The sequence below is a fragment of the Triturus cristatus genome, chromosome 8, assembly GCF_964204655.1.
Source record: "Triturus cristatus chromosome 8, aTriCri1.1, whole genome shotgun sequence".
Taxonomy (NCBI): domain Eukaryota; kingdom Metazoa; phylum Chordata; class Amphibia; order Caudata; family Salamandridae; genus Triturus; species Triturus cristatus.
Window position 1 is genome coordinate 1,548,282,124 of NC_140591.1, and position 22,953 is coordinate 1,548,305,076.

The 22,953-nt window shown below is 46.5% G+C and overlaps 1 protein-coding gene and 1 pseudogene across 1 annotated transcript in view; one reads left to right on the forward strand and one right to left on the reverse strand.

Annotated features, from left to right (window-relative positions):
• Nucleotides 1-558: 558 nt before the first annotated feature.
• On the forward strand, nt 559-5,790 carry LOC146806108 (uncharacterized; annotated as a pseudogene).
• A 9,756-nt stretch (nt 5,791-15,546) lies between these two features.
• LOC146806109 (extracellular calcium-sensing receptor-like) overlaps nt 15,547-22,953 on the reverse strand; it is a 161,232-nt gene continuing 153,825 nt past the window's right edge. The window contains exon 4 of the mRNA XM_085623860.1: nt 15,547-15,837. Within this exon, the coding sequence (XP_085479986.1) occupies nt 15,547-15,837 (291 nt within the window). The remainder of the gene's footprint in view (nt 15,838-22,953) is intronic.

Here is a 22,953-nt window from a genome sequence, read left to right on the forward strand (position 1 = left end):
AGCGCCAATTTGGAACCCTCCAGGCACTCCAGAATGCCTTTTAGATGTTCTAGCTCTTCCTTTATTAAGGGCCGCCCTGACAACTTGGGGGGAGTTAATTGAACACAACTCCTTTATATCCTTGAACACACTTGCATTAAAAACAAATTTTACTTTAGCAAGATTTAAGTACCTGCAATTGACAAGTTGGGCCCAAAATGAAATGCAGATTGGCTTGGAGTCAGAACGGGAGGGAGAGTTTGTGAAAAACCTAGCCTTTAAGAAGGAAGTATCTAAGTGGTACTGGATGCTAGTAGAGGCGGAGGACAACACGTTACCTGCGCCAGAGGAGATATGGAGAACGGACATGCCGTAAACAGATATCCAAACTTTATGGCAAGTATCATATGCTGCACTTTGGTCTATTGTTAGACCCGCACCTTTGAGAAGAAATCATTTCTTTACTCTATACAGAGCTTATTGGTCCCTGAAGAAACTGGCCAAGATGGGTGGAAGCACGAGAAGACATTGTCCTAAATCCGGGCTAGAAAACATGGATGATGTTCACATGTTATGGCAATGTCCGGTAATCCAAATCTTCTGGCACGAGGTGAGTGAGTTTGCCTCTAAAACACTTGGGATTAAAATACAGGTAAGCCTTGAACTTGCTATATTTCGAATACTACCTAGAGGTAACAAAAACTATATAGCAAATAAATCTCAAGCACATTTGTTATTTGTATTGATAATTATGGCACGTAGAGAAATATGCATGAAGTGGGTAGCACAGGCTGCTCCATCACTAAGAGAATTGATTTTATATGTAAGGAATACCTGTAGGGTAGACTGTACTAAGGGTTCACCTAAAAGGATAACAATGTGGGGACCAATACGGGCGACACTATTAGAAGAAGATAATTAACGGGGGTTTCAACATCTGGGTATATATAAGGAAGATGTTACTTAATAAAGTCCAATGATTAAGGCATACTAAACTATGCTGGAGGTTGGTCAGGTCGCATATTTCTCCAGATATATAGTTGGATAAAAAGGCCTAATGGATTTCTGGGAAGTAGTGTGCTGACTTTGTTCTCCCAGTTAGAGCGCACACAGCCTTAGTTCTAGGTCTAATGCCATGTATGAGGACAAAAAAAAACAAAAGAAAGAAACAACCTGGAACCCAGGGGCTCCTAGCATCCGATAGCAAGCTCCCTTGACTCAGTGCCTACAACAGTGTGAAACTAAAAAGGAAAATAAACAAAACTGTTGCCGGAGCACTCAAGTAATCCAGGAGTAGGGGCAGAGCTTCGAAAGGGGGGGGAGAGGGTGTTCGTGGTGTTACACTTCCCTAATAAATGTATTTTCTGATAAATAGTTTGGTACAGGTGCCTTCAGTTGGGTATTGTGAGATGTCAGTCGGATTTCAACAGGGATGGACACACAAAAAAACGCACACACACTTTCTCACTCTCTGTCTTGAAAGTCCTCAAAATATTGGTTATTTTACAAAATATTGTATTTACTCTCTTAGTACTCCTACCAATCTGGATTCCTCTCTCTTTTTCTGCCCCTTAGGCCTCTCTCATGCACCCTGCTTGTCCTATAATGTATTGAAACATTATATGCCAGCGTGATTGTTGGAAAATCTGAAGGTCACCCTCCCAATGCTACCAACCAAGTTACGCCCCTGTCCAGGAGTGGAGTACAAAGCTGATAAGTACGGGATCCAAGCACCTCCCCACATACAAGGAAATTAATAAGGCAGTTCTAGTTGGTATGCAGTAAAACATTAAAAGCCATGCAGAGGCGAAAGAGTGAGGTGCAAACAAGCTGGAGCGCAGCTGCAACTGACATCTGAGGACAAGCATTTTGAGAAATTAAGTTTAGCTTAAAAAATAGTGTCACCTTAAAACATAAAATTACCATAAATGCTGCCAGAGTGATGAAGTAGTTAATCCAGGAGTGGAGACAGCAGTTGAAGACCTTGCATTGCCTTCTCTTGCTTGTTATTGACTCTAGTATCATTATCCCTACACATTTAGGGCCCGATAACGAGTTTGGCGGTCTTACTGCCGTACCACTGCGTTGGCGGTCCCAAGAAGACCGCTGAGCCAGCGGTCTTCTATCCGTCATATTACAATGCATGCAGCCTGGTTACCACTTGGGCCATGGCGGACTGCAATGTTGGCGCTGCGTTCTCTGATGCCATCAGGGCCGCGGTTTCCTGCCGAGCCAATTATAAAAACTGAGTTGTACTGGTAGTCCTCTAGCGGCGGTTTCCCGATGGCAGTAGGCCACCACAGCATGCTCTCAGCAAAGCATCTGAACAGTGCCCATTGGATGGATACAAAAACAACACAGCTGATATCCATTGGCCAAGTTGACGCACCTGCAAATCACGCTATAAAACAAACCCCATCCCAAACCATTATTCTTTAGCTCTCCACTGCAGCACAGCAAGACAGACGCCATAATTTTTTGTTCAGATAAGGCAGCCCTTTTTTCTCTATTCTATTTAACACCCTCCACACACTTTTGTGCATCTTTTACTAATATCCCTTGGTGTTTTTTGTTAATCATTGTCACCCACTTTAATTTTCACTTATGTCACGTAAATAAAATGCTTTTATCAGAGTCTGAGATGTCGGTCATGGTGGATTTAATCATAAAATTAGAGCCACAGTTATTTGGAACCCAAGTCCAACATTCTCCTCTCAGTAGGAAAATAGAGATGTGGTCCTGTATAGTCGACAAAGTGTATGCGTTGGGTATCACCCTGCGCACAAAGGATGAAATTGTAATAAGGATGAGGTGGCGCGATCTGAGAGTTCCCTGGTCTCGAAGTAACACCTGGAGGCCCAGAAGACTAGAGGTGGTCCTTCCAGCACGCCATTACAACTCTTTCCCTGGAAGGAGAAGGTCTTGGCCATCCTGCATTCTGAGGGCATAACAGGAATAGCTGGGGGAGTGGGGTCTGGTGAGTTACATCTCACTAACTGTCACAACACTTCAATGTCCTGTTTGCTCTCATCTCACCTTTTGCTATTGTATTCTCTATCTACTTTCCTAACATGCAGTACTAAAAGTATCAGAGATGTTTGATTGTCAGTTTCAATGTGTATTGTTGCATGTAAGATCACATGTATCAATCTCCATTACATGCCACATGCTGGAGTGCTGTCTGTAAGTGTATTACTATAAAATTATCACCCCAGGACCCATTATATGTTTCAATATGTAAATGTATGTTCCAAACCAACTACATTTTGGCAACAGGTATGTAACACTAACCATTTGTCAAGTGTTGGCAAGAAGAGATTGAAATGACTACAACTAACTTGAGGCCCTGTTTCTCTAACTCAAAACAAGATGAACTAGTGATTTTGCCCAGTTTTCACTTGTCTCATGTTACAACTGTTCATTTCTCATGGACTTAGCAATTTGTCAAGTGTTGGCAAGTAGAGATTGAAATTACTACAACCACCATGAAGCCCTGCTTCTCAAACTCTGAACAAGATGTAATTGTGATTCTGCCTATTTTTCACTTGTCTCCCTTGCTGTGGCGGCTGCCACCAGATAGTACGGGTGGGTGAGGGATAGAAAAATACATTTTAAAGTTACTTACCTTCGTGCTGTCCGCCACCTCACCTAGACTCCGTCCTCTTCGGTTCCTGCGTGAAACAGGAAGCACACACAGGCTTTCCGTAAGCCAAACACGAAGCTGCTGGCATCATGACAGCAGCCTGGTGATTGGTTTGAGTGCCGTGGTGTGGCGTTCAGATGGGACTACGAGCCTGTGAATGTTCCTGACCAGGCTGTGCATTACGGCCTGGTGGGGAACATGCAAAGTGCACATGACTGTTTGGCCGGCCCAAGATGGCCCGCCAAAACATCATGTGCCCTTTGGTGCCCCAACCACTCCTCCCTTGATGGCTGTGACGACAGCCAAACCCCACCCGCCCCGTAAACCTGCCTCACAACGGAAAAATAAAATGATAATAATGATGTTATTATCATTTTATTTTTTCCTTTTTCCGCTGCTCCGAGAGTAGTTAGACAGCACTCCTACACCTTAGTGGAGGAGCTGTCGCTGCTCGCATGTTACAACTGCTGGTCCTTTCTCATGGATTTAACCATTTGTCAAGTATTGGCAAGCAGAGATTGAAATGGCTACAATTGCCATGGGGCCCTGTTTCTCTAACTCTAAAGAAGATGAAATAGTGATTTTGCTCAGTTTTCCCTTGTATCACATATTACACCTGCTGTTTATTTCTCATGGACTAAGCCATTTGTCAAATATTGGCATGTAGAGATTTAAAATAACTATAACTACCATTAGGCCCTGTTTCTCTAACTCAAAACAAGATGCAATAGTGAGTTTGCCCATTAGCATTTGTCTCACGTTACAACTGAATTCCACTTCTCATGGTTTGAGCAATCTACACACATTGATCTACTCAGAGACATTTCTGCCTGCTTAGCTTGATGTTGCCCTGGTCTCCTCAACTGAACACCATACCAAGTGTGTAGGTCAAATATTTGTAATTCATTAAGGTAACTCAGCTGATTACAAGTGGCAGGTGATACATTGATTCTGCACTGCTCACATGATGACTAATGCTAATTATACAACCAAGTTGTATGAAGGCCTATATTGTACACAATTATACCTTGGAATGGTCAAATACACATGTTACTTCTCCACTGTGCAGCCTTCACTGTTTGGGAAATGTCATGCTTATTCCTTAATTCAAAATGCAACATGTCAACCACATCTATTCAGCTGCTCAATTCTAGTACATGTATTAAATGTCTCCAAATGTCTTCTTAACAAGTTCTATACCACAGAAATATATCCCAATAGTAATCTCTGCCTATTTTGTTTTTCCTAGGTCTTTACTCACTGTGACACAAAACATTTGGGTGTAGATACCACACTTCCACCAATAACAATGTTCCCTGTTTCTCAACAGGTCGATCTGGCACAGCACCTGCCAAGAGCCTGGCCACTGAACAGACTCCCGCTCCACCCCTGGATGAAGCCCTCAGTGATGACAACACTCCTGGAGATGTGGGAGTGAATGACCGTCCTGGCACATCTGGTCAGCCTGGACAGACGGCAACAGTGAGTCTCACTGTGCTCACAACAAAGCCTCCCACCCCGGCTGTAACCCCTCAGCCAACATCAGTCCCCCCATCCTGTGTACCTAGCAGTCACTAACATCTTGTGCCCCCAGTCCTGGATCCTGAGGTGACAATCATCAACCCAGTCACTGAGGAATCAGGAACCAGTGGGAGGGTGCACCCTGGACCAAGGGCACAGGCCCATGGGGGTAGGATTTGTGGGAGGAAAACTGTGGGCCCGCTGAATGAGGCCACTGGGGCCACTCACACCCAGGCTACCATCGACCAAGTCTTGAGAGCCTATCAGGAGTCCCAGGGCATGATGGGCCAGGTACTAATGAAAATCCGTGAGATGAAACAGCTGCAGAGGGACATACACCAAGAGCTGGCCACCCACAATACCAACATGGGCCAGCTCATTGGGGTGCTGCAGGACATCCATACAACCCTCTGAGGGCTTTTCCACCACCGTCTACCTCTTCCTGTGGTCCAACTACATCTGGCCCCTCTACATTTGTGGCAGCCACAGAAAGGGAGGTCCTGTCAGAGGAAGATGTGTCTGAAGACAACCCGGTTTCAGCAGTAGTGGATCCCCCTCAAACTAACAAGCAGGGACGCCCACGCAAAAATCCAGGAGGTGCGGATGGCAAGACACTAACTACCACCAGTAAGAAACCTCAACCGTAATTTCCTCCAGTGTATGCAACACATTCACTTTGTGGACTATTTCTGGGCACTTTTCCCTGTCTGACAGGAGTAGTATTTCGGATTTTGGACTTCAAACAATTTGGCATCTACAACTATGGTTTCATTCACCATGACTGATTTCTTCACTTATGGTTTTCCCTGTTTAGCTTAGGAAAATGTTTATTTTCTCCTTGTGCACTGCAAATAATACACTAGTCACAAACACATTGCCTGCTGTAGTATAGCTCACATCTAGCAATGTATATATGTACTCCCATGTGAATTTTACAAGGACAAAACAAGCTACTTCTGTAAGCATGGATATGTTGTATGTACACATTGTTTAGCTCAGGTTCACAACCATGTCACACCAACACATTCATAGAAGCGTCTTGTCTAATAACATCTTTATTCCATAGTTCCAATCACAGACTGGCAAGATGTCAGAAACCTAGCTAATCATACATGACTAAAGAATTCAGTGTCAGTGATCACAATTGTAGGTGCATACCGTAAACAACATGGAAGGAGGGGATACATCAGGCAATTTCCTATTGAATAGGCAAAATAGCATTGGTCTATGTCATCAGCTGGAGCCATATATCCTACCTCACGAAAAGAATCCCACATCATTTAAAACAATAAACAGACACATAACAGTACAACAGTTTCTGATCACAGGCTCATTCCAATTCAATATTGCACCATCTTGTGGAATATCACAAACAAAGGTCAGTGATGGGCCACAAACATTTTGGCCTTCAATGAGAATTGACATCAACAGCTACATAGAGTTTATACACAATGAGAATTTAGCCAATGTGAAGGAAGACTAGCATGTTTTGGGCCCACAACAACATTTTGTTGAAGCACATGATTCCACACATATTGCTTTAGGATACCACACGATAAGTAACAAGTCCAATAGATTCCTCCTAACTTCCATCCTATCACTGTACAAACGGTCTTGGTACAGGGTTTGTACACCTAACGTCTGTTACAGTCATTCCCAGAAACAATCCATGCCCATTTCATACGTCCAAACAGCATCATATACCTGCTAATGTCACAACTCTGAAAAGTCCAAATGAAGATGCCATGGTGAAGGTGGAAATTAGCTATGAAACCATACATTTGACACAATTCACATAGTCAACTTCTGGAGAACACAGTCCACGCCAAAAATCAAAGCTAAACAAAGCAACACAAACAAAGTGAGCATGTGTCAAAACCTTCCTCCACAAACACCTTTCACCGATATTGCCAGAGCTTTAGTTTCCTATGTTTTCCCTAAACATACTCCTCACCTCATCACAACAAGAGTTGCTTTAATAGTCAAAGTCATGTCATCTCACAACATAAACTCATGAGAAGAAGTTGTCTATGAGATCTTGAAGCAAGCTTCCTCTTCCGGTAAACTTGTTCCCTGGATTGCTGTAGTACTAAGGTAATATGGGTGCCATAAATGGCTCCCACCACATGTGGGATTTTACCAAATCCATAGAAATGCCCCTTCACACTGGCTAAATCTTCACGTGTGGGGAACTGGAAGTAGCTGTCAGTGTTTTTCATCATTCCTGAAAGCACGTCATGTAGTACACCACTGAACATTGGTTGTGACGTACCACCAGATATAGCACAGTGTACTGCAAGGAACCGTTGGCCTGAAAATGCAGTACTGGCATAAGTCTTACAATAGGTGGGATACATGTGGGATTAGTATTTTGAGGAAGGAGATCAGGCTCCAACTGATCACATCAATCCTATATTGTTTGCCTATTTAAATGAAACTTCTTAATGACATACCATTCTTCCAGGGTCTGAAGGTCTGGAAATAGGATGCACACAGGAGGCTGGCGTCTCCTCCCTCACAGGGTACGAATGTGTGAAGTGGAAACAATTTTGAACATTGGTCACAGTGTCCATTGTAACATATAGGTAGAGTAAGCCAAAAGTCATGGGAGCAAACATAACTGCTTCAGAAAGCATTACACTTAATTCACATAATAATTGTCTACTGTCCAACATCCACCTATGATCCCCATTGTGGTCTTCACATGGTTCTGTAACAGAAATGTACCAATTAAACTGCCAAAAATGTATCATGAACACCCTAATATTATAAAGTTTGAATTGTACTCCTAACATGCCGTCACCGTCGGTGTACAGTGCACCGCTGTAATATAGCGTTTATGCACGGTACTGCAGTACACTGCTGTTTGTGTAAAGAAAATTATAGAGCAATTGAGCAAAATATAATCTAAACATGTTACAGCACATTTGTAGTGGTGGTGAAGCACTTAACAGTCACCAGTATTGTGGTTTCAACCTCTAAAATGGCAGGTGCCTGACCTCACACATAGGAAATTCTGAACCTGCCAACGCTGGTGGAAGTCAACGGCGCGGTGGGCGGTTTCATCTACGGTAAACACAGCCATAGGCTAACATTGGTGATTTAGAAGGTCACGGGCCATGACTTTGTCCGTCTACGCTGATGACTGTGTATGTGGGGCACCTGTATGTTGCGGTGTGAAAAATAATTCACTTGCCCCCTGACACTGCTGCTATCAACACCTCCTCAATTTTAGCTGCTGTTTGCCACCTCTGGGTGCAATCATGCCACACCAACCAGGTGTGAAGGACCCTGCCCCATACCAGAATCGGTATTTGCATGCTATTTTGTTCCTTAGGAAAGTGTCTTTAGCCTGCCCATTACTCCAAAATAATTGGGGGTAATTACATTTCCTCCACCAACAGTTTATCTCCAAAAATCTAGAGATCCTTCTATGGTTACCACTACTGTTGGATTTTACCCCAAATTAGTTATTATGCATTTAACTTTGACCCCACTTACCTACAGTTTTCTAGTGTTAACTTCATTTTAATTAATTGACAAGATTTGTGGCCATTTCATCTCTGGAAACTAGTTATATCTTTATCATTTGTGTATTTTATCACAAAATACACTTTTATTAAAATGGCAGCCACAAGAGTAACTTTGTGAAACAACGTTTTACATGTTGTGCAGAGACAGGTGCCTGTTTCAGTACGTTTCTTAAACATGAAGTGCATATAAAAGCAAAATAAAGATCTTACAAGAAGTTATCAGGTATCTCTTTTATTATTTATCAAAAGTGATAATCGAACATATTCAGTCAAACCAAAGTCAGCGGCAAGTGGCCTGTTAAACAAATATGCAATCAATAGGCAGTTACAATGTCCATGAACAAAAAAGCTACTGTAAGTGGCAAAAAAACGGCACTTTGCAAAGTAAACAACTATAAGCGCATACATTGAATTGTACATGAGACAACTTAAACTCTGTTACATTCATGCAACCTTTATGAGGCCTCAGTAACATTTAGCAGGAGGCACGCATTGCAATAACACAAAACAGTCATTATGTTACATTTAAAACTTCTTTGGAGCAGGTGTAACAGATCTACACTGATTACGTAGCACACGTGAAGTTTGCAGGAGAACATTAGAGACCAAAGTAAATTTAGGTTTGTACTTTTGTTGACTAATAAAGTATGTTCTTCTTTAGACACATTCACTGTTCGTGCAAGTATGTCTTTTAGGGCTTCCATACATTTGGTGTTACTGTCAACACAGTCTTTCAAATTGGCCTGTATTGTAATAACCGTTTCTGGATGTTTGCTTTACTGTCTACATATTTTCTGACTGACTTTGCCAAATTATCAATACTTTGCCTATTTGCATCAACTCATGCAACGTGGACAAGCTGTCCACATGAGAGGTCGTGTGGTCTTTTTTCATTGCAACTGTATGTCTATTTATCAAACGATTAATTGACTCCATCAACCGACACTGCTTGTCAGTATTTTGCACTAATTTGTCTTGACTCTCTGAAACATTGACCACATTAATTTAAATGTCCTTTTGACCCTCCATGCCCTTTTAAATCCTCTCATTCATTCCAAACAGTTGCCTCCTCCTACGTGTTCTGCCCATTTCGCCAGTGTCACCCATTACACCAGTCAGATTTCCCTGACCCTTTCTACCCTTTGCTCTACTTGGATCCCTAAGCCACCTCACACCCCTTTCACCTTTCTGACTTACTTCAATAATTTCACCCACTACACCTTGTAGATTGTGTACAATTTCAGCAAGGTCTTTAGTTTCATGATTGTCAACATTCATTACAGGGTATGCTTCTTGCACCATCTCCAGTTCTCCATTAACACCACAAACTGGCAGGACTATTTCACTCTCAAAGTCTACAACATCCTGTACATTCCCCAGAACTGTGGTACTTATTTTTTTTTGTAACAACCTTTATTGAGTTTTTTAATTAGCACTTCATTGGTACATTTGGTGTTTCTACTGAGACCCGATTGCGTATACATGTATACCGCAGTGCAAAAGGTTACAGTTACATGACACAATGCAGTTTCTTACATCCGGGTGTGGTCATACAGTTCCATGGTTTGATTCCATTTTCTGTATCTCTCTCTGCAACATGTCTTCTAGATTTAGCTATTATACCAAGTGTTCTGATTACTAACTCTTATAAAATACAATCCTAGTTACCCCCCACACCCTGTAATTTAAACTAACTGGGCAGCACAAGGACAATCTATACAGTTACAAGACAAGTATACATTTACCTGCTGCTGGGAAACAGTTTTCGGAGAGCGTTCCTGCATTTTACACACTTTAATCATAGACAGTAGCGCTTGCTGGACTTTTCGTTAATGTGTATCTGATACAGGGCAATGCAATGTCAGCACTCCAGAATATTAATGGTATGGCTAGTTTGCGTGTCTATCTATGTGGCAGTCGCAACAGCTACTACATTCGGATGTGTATTCCCGTCCCTTACTTTGAAGGACTCCCACAGTATATCCCAGGCCATTGCAATGGGTATCTGAGTGGTAGATCCCAAGCACACAGCTTCTGGCTGTATTGCATGTCTGCCCACCCACCAAATCAGTCAGTATTTGTGCTATCTGCACCCAGTAATCAGCTAATGCTGGGCATGCTCATAGCATATGGACAAACCCTGCATCTGTCTCTGTGCACCAAGGGCAATTTGCTGTGGTCATAGGGAACATCTGATGCAATCTGTGCGGTGTGAGATACGCCCACTGTGTGATCATGTATTGAATGAATTTGAAGCGCGCATTGCGCGAGACCACTTTAGGATATGCTAAAAGGGGTGCCCACTCACCATCCGTCAGGTCCTCCCCAAAATCTGTGTTCCATTTGGCTCGCAGAGCCTCTAGCGGTGAAGGTAGTGTAGCTCTTATACTTGTATACAGCCATTTCGTCAGATGCCTGCCTGCACCCATCAAATACAGCATGTGCACTTGGTCGTGTGTTGGTGGCTCCTGCCCGTCCGGGACCCATGCATTTTTGACATAATGCACCACCCCAGCATGTAGCAAGAACATAGTATTTCGTAGGCCCTGGGTGTGTATGAAGTCTGCATGCAACAGTAGCATGGCCTCATTGAATAGTTCTCTAACTGTGGTTACCACCCCATCTTCCCACCCTATCAGTTGGTTACGTGTAATTATTCCTGTTGGAATGGGGAGTCCCTGCAGAGGGATGTTTGGTGCATATGGTAGCCGTGATGCTGTGTGCTTCAATGCTTGCTTCCAGTAACACAGGGCCACCTTTAGCAGTGGCGAGCAGGTACTTTCAATTGGGCGGAGTTCTATGTAACAAGGAGTGTAATTTCCATAGGGCAAGTAATCTGGGCGTAAAGGTGATTTCCTGAAGATTGTGGCCAGCTAGCCAGTAGGAAAGCCACTGTAGTTGGCTCGCCATACAGTAGGGTCTAAAATTTGGGGCGCCCATTCCCCTGGCGCTGGTTGAAAGTTGCAGTTTTTAAGGCTGACTCTACATCTTCCACTGCCCCATATCAATGCCGTTAATATCGAGTCTAATAATCAGAAAACTTTTGGGGGGATTATTATTGGGAGTGTAGTGAAATAGTACAGCACTCTTGGTAGCATAACCATTTTTGCTATCGTTAAGCAGCCTGCAGCAGATAATGGGAGCGTAATCCAAAACGCTGTTTGAGACCGTAGCGAGGCAATTGTACTCTGGACATTAGCATCCAACGTATCTTGTTGCGTTCTATATATCCTTACCCCCAGATATTTGAAAGTAGTTGGGGCTACCTTTATACTATCACTCCCGAAGCAAATCGTGTGGGGTAGATTAACTTCTCTGATAGGAAAAGCTACAGATTTATCAAAATGTATACATAGGCCCGACAGCTTGCAAAATTTGGTAAAGAGCGGCGCTACCATATGGAACCCATTGCTCAAATCTCTAGCATACAATATAATGTCATCTGCATAAAGCGATAACGCATGGATCGTCAGTCCAACAGTTATGCCCCACTCCCCAGCTGACATGCGCCAATGGTTCTAGAGCTAATATAAAGAGCATGGGTAGAGCAGGCATCCCTGCCTGGTGCCCCTGTGAATCGAGTATTCCTTGGAGACATATGCACCTGTTCTTGCATGAGCCGTTGGTGCAGCGTAGAGTAGTTTGACCCAGTTCAGGTATTCTGAGGGGATACCGTATCTGTTCAGCACCGCCAGCATATATTCCCAACTCAGTGTACCAAGCGCTTGCCGGAGTTCCAGGGATAGACAGCCTGCGCACGGCAGGTGTTCCAAGGGGTCCACATAACCTGATATAGTCTTTGTACATTATTGGCTGTACTCGTACATGGGACAAATCCACACTGGCCTACGAGCACTAGCTTGCTGAGATATGGTAATAGTCGGGTCGCTAGAAATTTTGCTAAGTATTTTGTACTCCGTATTTAATAGTGACAGGGGTCTATATACCAAGATATCTGTACTATCCCTGCCAGGTTTAGGCAGAGAGACCACAAGCGCCTGGTTTATAGTCGGAGTTGATGCGCCCGTGTCCAGCATATAGTTTTTCCAACTGGGGTGTTAACTCCTTTGCATATGTTGCATAGAACTCTCTGGGAAGACTGTCCAACCCTGGGGTTTTATTTCGCTGAAGGTCCGTGATTGCCTCTTGGATCTCCACCACCGTAATCGATAATTTCAGTGCTTCTTTATCTGTTTCCTCCATGGAAGGCAGCGGTACTCCCTGTAGGAAATCACGTATCTCCTGTGTATGTGCCTTTGCAGGGGCTTTGTATAGGTGCTCATAGTATTCCTGGAATGCCTAATTTATTTTTACTTGAGTATCAGCTATGGCACATGGAGGGAACGGATCTTTGTTATTGGAACTGACGGAGGGGGATCCAGTATTATTCTTGCTAACAGCGTGCCTTGTCCGACTCTGTGTGGGCTCTTTGAACATATGATCTATAGTCCACCACACGCAGCCTTTCAAGTAGTTCCGTGTAGTGTATACGCGCCTTCTGTAATTTGTCTGTGCTTTCCGGGGACTCCACTGCTTCCTTCTCTAGTGTTCCAAGCTGGGATTCTACATCAGCTAGACTGCACGCAATTGTTTTCCTTGCCCCTTCTGTTATGCCAATTGTTATGCCCCTTATCACCGCTTTGAACGCCTCCCACTCTACCAGGGGGGAGGAGGCAGTGCGGCATTTTGGGAGAAGAAATTGTTAATCACACCTGATATTTGTGGTTTAAAGGCACCGTCCTCGGGTAATTGGGGGTTGAACCTCCACGTCGGGACTGGGGTGGAACCCTACCCCACTGGAGAGTGAGCTCTAGAGAACTGTTATCCGATAATGTTTTCCCTATGTATGCTGTGTCCAGCACCTGTGGTAGTAGGGCGGGGGAGCATAAGATGCGATCTATCCACGTGTACAAAGCTTGCATCGAGGAATAAAATTAGTATTCGCGTATTTCTACATTTTTGCTGCGCCATACATCTGTCAGTGCCCATCCTCAAGCCCATGTTTCTAGTGCTTTGGCCTGTCGTATTGTTATTGCTCCTTTAAGTGGGGGGGGGGTCATCTATCTAGTTGTTTACTTAAGACTGCATTGTAGTCCCCACCCAGAATCCACCGGTGCTGCACCCAGTCTGCCAGAGCAGCAATGTCTTTCTTTAGGAACACCTCTTGTTCCGAATTTGGGGCATAAATACTACCCATCAATACCAACTGCCCGTCAAGTTCTCCTTTGGACAACACATATCTGCTTCCCCATCTATACACTGCTCTAGTAGGTGGAAAGGGACCCCTGCCCTAATCCATACCGCTGCACTCCATGCAAATGCAGAATATGTTGTGTTGTACAATTGGCCCCTTAATTTTTTCGGGAGTTTACCGGCTTCGGCTGCGTTTAAATGTGTTTCCTGTATGAATACTATATGTGCCTTATATCTGATTAGTTGTGCATGGACACGGTACCTCTTATGAACGGAGCCCATGCCCCGCACATTCCATGCGAGGAATTTATATGATGGTAGTGTCGTCATTAGTGTTTGATTTGATTTGATTTATCCATTTGCGGAGCGCGCGAATGCCCGAGGGCGTCTTGGCGCTGTGAGATACCGCTGGCTCTTGAAGATGTTGATTAGTGTTGTGTATGCATTCTAAAATGTGCCCTTGCGTTTTCGCTCTGTTCCCCAATACTTCGGTCCAACCACTTGCAATCGCCAGGGGGGGAAGTACGCCAGCTGCGGACAATCTCACCTCCAGACAGTTCTCTTGTGCCGCGTTTGAAGGTAGCATTGCATTGCATTGAATATTCTGTGATTTAGGAGAAAGAAAAAAAAGAAAAAGGGAAGGAAGAAAAAGGAGAGAGAAGAGGGAAAAAGTGGCCTTACTCCCGAAACCAGGGTTAGTCTCCCCCCACATCCTGTAATGTCTGTGATTTGAACAGATAACTATCATCCACAACTACAGATATACCAACAGAGACCAGACACTGCCTCTGGGCCGTTCATCTTGTGTTTGTTCGTTTCTGTTTTGTGGTGATATAGGCGTCTCATTTTTGTCCAATTCAGTAGTTTTTTTTTGTGGTTTCGATACTATTCCCCGTTATTGTTTGTCCTGTGTGTTTCCTTTGTTCAGTCCAGCAAATCCTGGGCAGTTTGTGGAGTCATAGATGGAAATAAAGGTTGGCTGTTCTGGTATCCCGCCCGCAGATGAATCCCGTCTGTTGGCTTCTCTTGCTGTCCTTAGTGCCGCTGCAGTTTTCAAAGCTGCTCTCCTGCTCTCTATTTTTTGCTGTGGGGTAGGCGCTCTCTCTTCCTCTAATCACTGCCTTGAAGTGTTCCTCTGCCCTGTGCACCTACGGCCCTGGCTCAGTTTTCGGGGCTGTTTGTGTTCTTCCGATATCGCCATGTCCGGGAAATTAGTTTCTATCCACAACCAAGCTGCATTTACTTCCTCGAAGAAGTGACTGGCGTTATCGTGCATAATCTTGAGCTTGGCGGGGAATATCAACCGTATTGCAGGTTCAGTTGCTGCAGGTGTTTCTTAACCCCAAAGAAGGGTTCCCTTCGTCTCTGTACCTGTGCAGTATAGTCCGGGAACAGTGAGATCCTTGCGTTTTCATAAAGGAGGGGTGCTCATTCTCTTGCTTTGCAGAGGAGTATGTCCCCGTCTTTATAATTCAGGCTTTTCACCACCATTGGCCTCAGTGGCAGACCGGGTGAACGATTCCTGGTGGGCACCCTGTGGGCCCTCTCCACACTGAACATATCAGACAGTCCTTCAGTCGACACCGCAGTACGCAACCATTGCTCTATAAATTGCATTGGATCATGTCCCTTACTTTTTTCGGGCATACCTATTATACGTATGTTGTTTCTACATGCTCAACCCTCTGCATCATCCACCCTGTCTTGCAGTTCTTTAACTTGTTGCTGCATCTGTGTGACCATTTCTGTTTGTGCTTTGCCCCATGGAGTGATTTCTGACAGGCTCATCGAGAATTTCTGGACTTTCTCAGCCATGTTTTTATGGTCAGCCCACAGTAGACTTACATCAGTTGTGAGTGTGCCCAGTTGCTGCTCCAGCACTGCCCTAGATTCTCTTATTTCTCTCAATATTATGTCCAATTTGTCTGGGGGTGATACTTCTTGTACAGGAGTATCTGGGATCTCTTCCTGCAATAACAGCAAGTCTCTCGAGGCATTGACGCTGGGGTCCCCTGCGGGGCCCTGTTCCGCCTGATTCCCTTACGGTCTTCCCATCGTAGTCTCTGTCGATTCCCAAAATGGCGGCTGGGACACTATTCTCTCATATTGTGTGGGGGCCCAATATGCACTCTTCTTGCTGCAAGTTGCGTGTGTCTGCACCAGGGGCTTATATATCGTGGCGGGACATGTGTTGTGCGGCTATGCAGCCCATGCGTTGTAAGATGAGGGGGGGCAATCCACTCTATGTCCCTGTTTATTTTGTTTCATCAGGGCAGTGTTGCACTGGCGCAGTCTATCACTGTTGCCTACCTGCCATTCGGGCCCCCTTAGTTTGCCGCTCACCTTGATCTACCGCAGTCTATACAGGCCCCCGGCGATCAAGTTGGATCACCGTCCCCCAGTACAGCGTTGTTGTTTCCCGACTGGAAAAGAATGTCGCTCCATGCAACTGACTCCTTCCTGCAGCCGCCGCTTGTAGGATTAGCATGGATGAATGTTTTTGTGGGGGATAGAGAAGAGTAATCAGCCCTGGCCCAGGAGCTCCTGAATTAGGTGTCCGCCATCTTCCGTGGCTGGCCACGCGCCCTCCCCCAGAACTGTGGTACTGGATAAAAGATTTCCCTCTCTGTCTCTGACTTCCAACATCATAACTTCATTTTCATTTTACATATTTTCAAATTTACTGCTCTGATGAGGATCAGCTTACAAAAATGCTTCTGCAGGAATGACTTCCTGTCAGATGCCTATCTGGTCTCTGGATGGTGCACAGGCTGCAAAAAATTATGCCTGGGCGGTAAATTCCGTTCCGCTCGCGGAATTTGCGGAATTTGGGTAATTTTGCGTTCCGCGGAGAACGCGAAATTGCCCAAAATTCTGCTTTCTGCGACTTCGCGAAATTTTTTGCTTGTTCGCGTTCTCAAAATGCGTGTTCGCGAGATATTTCTCCCCGAGCACGCAAACAGCGATTGTGAACAGGAAAAAAGCATCGCGAACAAGCAATTCCGCATGTTCGCGGAGATTTTTTTACCGTTTCGCAGAGATTTGCGTAACGCGATTACGCAAATTCCGCCCACCCCTACAAAAAATATGTTGAAGTCAATTAACAAGAAATGTCGTAAAGTGAAAGCTTTTGAAGAGTGTTTAAATGTATGTAGGTGTGTGTGAAATGTGTGTAATAAGCTTTTGTATAATTATGAGAAATGTCTGAAATTATATAAAATTATGCATAGTTACATGAACTGCAGACCCACATTTGGCGCTTTATTATAGCCAGAGCCACTGGAATTATGAGGCAGGTGAGGGCCAAATTAAGCGGTAGGTTAAGTAAAATATGTGGCCAGATAAGGCCAATTATGTGTGCATATTGCTGCAAATTTTGTAATAGTATTGCTTCATTATTTAATCATATTTAGGTCGAGCATTCAAGACCTCTTTTATATACTTTAGTATATACTTATTATATAATTATATGTGTATGTACTTTGTGGGCTCTGGAGATCAGCCCTAAGACTTGTCTGATTCTGCTTAGGGACTTTTTTCTGTTCAGCTGCCTCTATTTAACTGTCTTGATAGAAAACGACCAGCAGAGGTCAGTAAAATACCAGAAGTGCTTTCTGCTGAGGGACTTTCTTTTTTTAATTTTTCTGGCAACTGCCTCTATTTAACATTCTTGATAGAAAACTACCAACAGAGGTTAGTAAAATACCAGAATCACTTTAGCATTCTCTAGATTCCAGTCCATAGAAATTGTCCTCCACGAGCACCCGTAGACAATGATATTTTTTTCAAATCTTGTATTTTCAGTGCTATGACCACCGAAGGCCCTGATTTTATATTAAAAATAGAGCTTTAGACTATTCCATTTCCCTCTGAAAGGCAATATTTCTCTACATGTGTTCCCATACCTGGCGTGTCAAACAGCTGGGTGCTTACTTTCCCTCCATGTTGTAAAACAGTAGATGTTTTAGCACCCAGGCTAATGTGCTGCATAGCTAAATACATATAAGGTCCCAAAGGCGAGACCGATTGCATTGCAAATGCTTGATTAACTTGGTAACACTCTCTGGGCATTGGTTGCACCTCATTAATACCAGTTTAACACCCAAAAGCAACAGAAAGGTGACCAGTCCAGCTTTGCAAAGGGCCTTTCATTAAGTTTCAAAATGGAGTGTCGCATTTTCAATAACTTTTGAACCGTTTGAGCTAGAAAATATATTTTTTTTGTTCTAATTTGCAAAGTAAGCGGCAGATAATTGATTATGTGGTAAAAGCGGCAAACCTACAACTATGCAAAAAACTCTGGCCGCACAGTCACATAATTGCAGGGGCCATGAGTATAGTAGAAATTGTGTGCTTGCCTCGATTTTTGATGAGAGGACGCATTGCTTGCTTGCAATACATAGTGCAAAAAACAGAAGCACCACAAATAGCAGCCACTAGAGTTCTGGTCATTCACATTGTTGTCTGCTACATATTTGCTGCTTGTGATGCCTAATTTTGCGATGTGGTATAATACATTAATTTCAGAAATGTTGCCTAAAAAGCAAAATGGGTAAATTACCGAAACTATGCAAGGTTACGCTCACATAATGGACATTTTATTAGGGCCTAAAGTTATTTTACCAAAGGGAGAAGAGAAAAAGCTTACCTGGCTGTTCATTTTCTATACATTCCAAGGTGGTATCAATTCCATCTAGTCCTTCCAAACTAGCAGGATCCATAATCTTTTAATTCAACATTACTAAGGTTAAGCTCTAAAAGACACCCGCCACCTGTCCCTTTAACGTGCTGCTTTGCCTTGCTATGATCTTCACACACTTTCTTGCACAGATCATACCACCTCTTTTTAATAACAGTTACAAGGCATTTGGTAGTGGAGATGGCATTTATCTTTTGCAGGATACTGTCCCAGATACCAAATGTGCAGAGATGTACAGTGGGACTGTGCACCAAATAGAACATCATAGTTTTCCTGGACAGAGTCAACGAGCAGTTCCACAGATTGTTTGGAAAATGTAGCTGTTGGACCCGGCCTCGTAACATGGCTCTACTGGTCCCCACACCACCTAACCTGGTGCCGGCAGCCCCAATCCCCCCGGCCGAACCGATCCTTTCCACCAGAACACACGCACCCGACCCGGACATCCTCGTCCATGGCCTCTCTCCCTTCGGCCACCCCGGGTCCGCGTGCCCACTTCATGCACCAAGATGGCCGCCCAGCGCGACCCTGGCCTAGAGGCGCCACTCCGGCTGGAGGACATCACGCTTCCAGGGGATGAGAGAGGGAGGAGCAGTTTCTATCGCACCTCTGAACTCCCCTGGGACGATGGGTTTCGATCGGCCCTCCGGCCTCCCTGAGGGATGGCTCCACGCCTGCTGGGTGCCTGGTCCTCCTCCCCGACCCGGCCCTGAAAAGATCACAAGACAATGGCAGGAAACCCCGACAAGCGACCCCCAGGTGACAAGACCCCTGCCTGCACAGACTCCGGACATCAAAGAGGGGTCGACCTATAACAAGGGGTGCTCTGGGGCTGTCCGGCAGATTCGACGCTGGAACAACGAGAGCCTGCTGACGCGGTCGCGGCTCCTGGAACTTAGACCACCTGAGCCCTGCTGAGTGACTCGCGGCTCCCTGAAGATTGTAAGACCTCCGAACTGTACCTGAGCCCTGCTGAGTGACTCGCGGCTCCCTGAAGATCGTAAGACCTCCGAACTGTACCTGAGCCCTGCTGAGTGACTCGCGGCTCCCTGAAGATCGTAAGACCTCCGAACTTGTACCTGAGCCCTGCTGAGTGACTCGCGGCTCCCTGAAGATCGTAAGACCTCCGAACTTGTACCTGAGCCCGCTGAGTGACTCGCGGCTTCCACAGACTCCACCGGTCCCGCCGGACCCCACGACAACCAGCCTACCCCCCAGCTCGAGGATTGTGAGCTGTGCGCCGGGTACGTCCTTGCCTTGAACCTTTTGCCAGAGACTGTCCCGCTACCCCCTATCCTTTCCGAGACTCATTGAGCCCGTGCTCTCCTTGTACATATTTGCAGTGCTAACCTGTTTGATAAAGATTGGTTCCTAAGAACGCACGGTGTGGTGTTTCTGTGTCGTGTGGTGCCAGAAGTACGATCCTCGATACGAGATTTCTCCTCCTGAGGAGTCTCCCGCCAGTGCCCGGCTTTGAGGGTGGGTCTCAGGGTAGTCAGGACCCCCTTTCCGGGCTCCTCTGAGGTCGCCGTCTAACATTGGTGGCAAGTGACGGGATTCGGGCCCATCACCGAGAGAACGTACCGTGAACGACGGACGCACTACCGACAAAGATGGCAGAAGGAAACGCCATGATCCCCGCAGAAACCAACGCCAACAGGGTGTTCCAGGTGGAACAACTAGAAGAATACACACACAAAGAACTAAAGCAATTCTGCAAAGAACTTAGAATCGCTACCACCGGTCTCAACACCAAGGAAGATTTGCAGAAAGCACTGAAAGCCTGGGTGGATACAGGGGCCTCCCGCCCGGAAGACACGGGGGAGCGCCCCGACGAGGCCGAACCCCCCCAAGGCGAAAGCAGCAGCAATCAGGTGCGAGGCATCGTACCAGACGGGGGCCTATCCCCGGAAGAACTCGCGGACAGAGAGAGAAGCCGCAATCACGAACTCGAGTTAGCTAAACTCAAAATCGAAGGCGAATTAAAGTTAGCGGAGAAAAAGCTAGCAGTAGAGCAAATGCGCGTGCAAGGCGAGCTAGAAGAGAAGAAGCTCCAACGGGAACACGAAGGAAGGAAGCTCCAACTAGAGCACGAACGCAGCTTGAAAGAAATCGAGCTCAAGGCCAGAAGTGAGGAAGGGAGGCCCCCGGGAAACCGAGAGGCGACCTCCCCAGCGGAGCAGAAGGTCCACATCCCCAAGGACGTGGTCAAGGAATATTATAAAAACGATGACATTCAACAATGGTTCAGGGCCTACGAGGTCGCCATGACTTCCCATCGGGTCCCGCAGAAGGACTGGGGGGCAGGGTTGTGGGGACGGTTTCTGAGCGAAGGAAGAGACACCCTGCTCGACCTACCCCTCTCTCTGCAGACCTCCTACAGCCACATGAAAGAGGCTCTACTCACAAGGTACGGTCTCACCCCCGAGATGTACCGTCAGCGATTCCGGGACTGCAGGAAAATCCCGGGCACCACCTGGGTGGAATATGTAAACTTTTTTAGTCGGGCCTTCGATGGGTGGGTCAAGGGCAGCAAAGTCACCACCCTTGAGGAACTCACCGACCTCCTGTTGTGGGAACACCTGGCTGCGAACTGCTTTGTGGAACTACGCCAGCATCTGCTTGACAGCAAACTCACCGATCCCAGGAAGCTGGCGGTGGAAGCAGACCGCTGGACCAACACCCGGGTCACCCGGGGCATGGTAGGAGAATACCCCCGAGCCAGTCAGGGACCACCCCGCCAGAGAGGAGGGGGGAACCAGGGAGGCCAGAGAGAGTCCCAGCCTAGTCCCCCAAAGACCCAACCTCCACCTTTCCCAGCGCCCCCCCCACCAGTAACCGGACCCCCCGGGAGACGGGGACACAGGGTAACCGTCACTTGTTTCCGTTGCCAGAAGCCCGGGCACTACGCCAATGACCCAGAATGCCCCATGGCCACCCAAACCACCCCTGCAAGACAGATAGCAAACATAGCTCTGGGGGAGGAGGTTGAGGAAACCGGGGAGTGGGAACCCGCAGCCATGGCCCTAGTATCCCTGGGAGATAGGGAGATGGTCCCTGGTAGCCTCCTGCCCTCCAACACGAAGAAATACGGGCAGCTCGTCAAGATCAATGACCACCAAATAGAGGCCCTGCGGGACACCGGGGCCAGCATCACCGGTGTCCTCAGGCACCTAGTCCCCGAGGAGCAGATCCTCCCCAACGTCTTTTGCCCAGTAATTTCCGCAGATAATAGAGAGAGTATGTGTCAGGTAGCTCTGGTGCCGTTTGAGTGGGGTGGAGTGATAGGTAAACTGAGGGTTGCCGTAAGAACCTCCCAGCCGGTCGACTGCCTCTTAGGGAACGACCTGGAGAGTTCTCCCTGGAAGCACGTCGAGCGCAAGACCCACCTAGGAATGATGGGACTCCCCGAGTGGGTGTGCGCCACCACCCGATCCATGTCAGCTCGACTTCCCCCCCTGGGAGAAGTCGAAGACGCCCCGACCGAAGAAGTCAGAGCAGTAACCCCCGAGGGTCCTCCCGTCCCCCCATCGGAAGGGCCCGTCGCCAGCGACGAGCCCTCACTGTCCGACACCGCCCCAGTCCCTGAGTTAGGCGATCTACCCGAGTTGGCCCAATGGCGCCACGAGGGCGGGCCCACCCGGGAGGAGTTTTGCCGGGAGCAAGCCACTTGTCCTTCCCTGGTCGGACTACGGCGCCAGGCCGAGGGCCAAGCCGCAGGCGACCAAACTGGAACGCACCGAATTTATTGGGAGAATAGCATTTTGTACAGTGAGCAGAAGTCGGTGGAGCTGGGATCCGGACGGGTGCTGGTGGTACCCCTCCGCTTCCGAGACTTCCTCCTGGGCTTAGCCCACGACGTCCCCCTTGCCGGCCACTTGGGTCAAGACAAGACCTACAGCCGTCTCGTGACCCATTTTTACTGGCCTAGAATGAGAGCAGCTGTAGAAGCCCACTGCAAGTCCTGTCCCACATGCCAAGCTAGCGGGAAGAGTGGGGGGAAGCGCAAGGCTCCCCTCCAACCCTTCCCGGTCGTCAGTACCCCCTTTGAATGAGTCGGGATCGACATCGTGGGGCCCCTGGACCCCCCACCTCCCAAGGTCACCGTTTCATCCTGGTCCTGGTGGATCACGCCACCCGATACCCTGAGGCGATCCCCCTACGCACCGTCATGGCCCCCGTAGTGGGCCGGGCCCTGATGGGGATCTTTTCCCGGGTAGGTTTTCCCCGCGAGGTCGTGAGCGATCGCGGCACTAATTTTATCTCGAAGTACATGACGTCCCTGTGGCAACAATGTGGAGTGTCCTACAAATTCACCACCCCGTACCATCCCCAAGGGAACGGCCTAGTAGAGAGGTTGAACAGGACTCTGAAAGGGATGATCA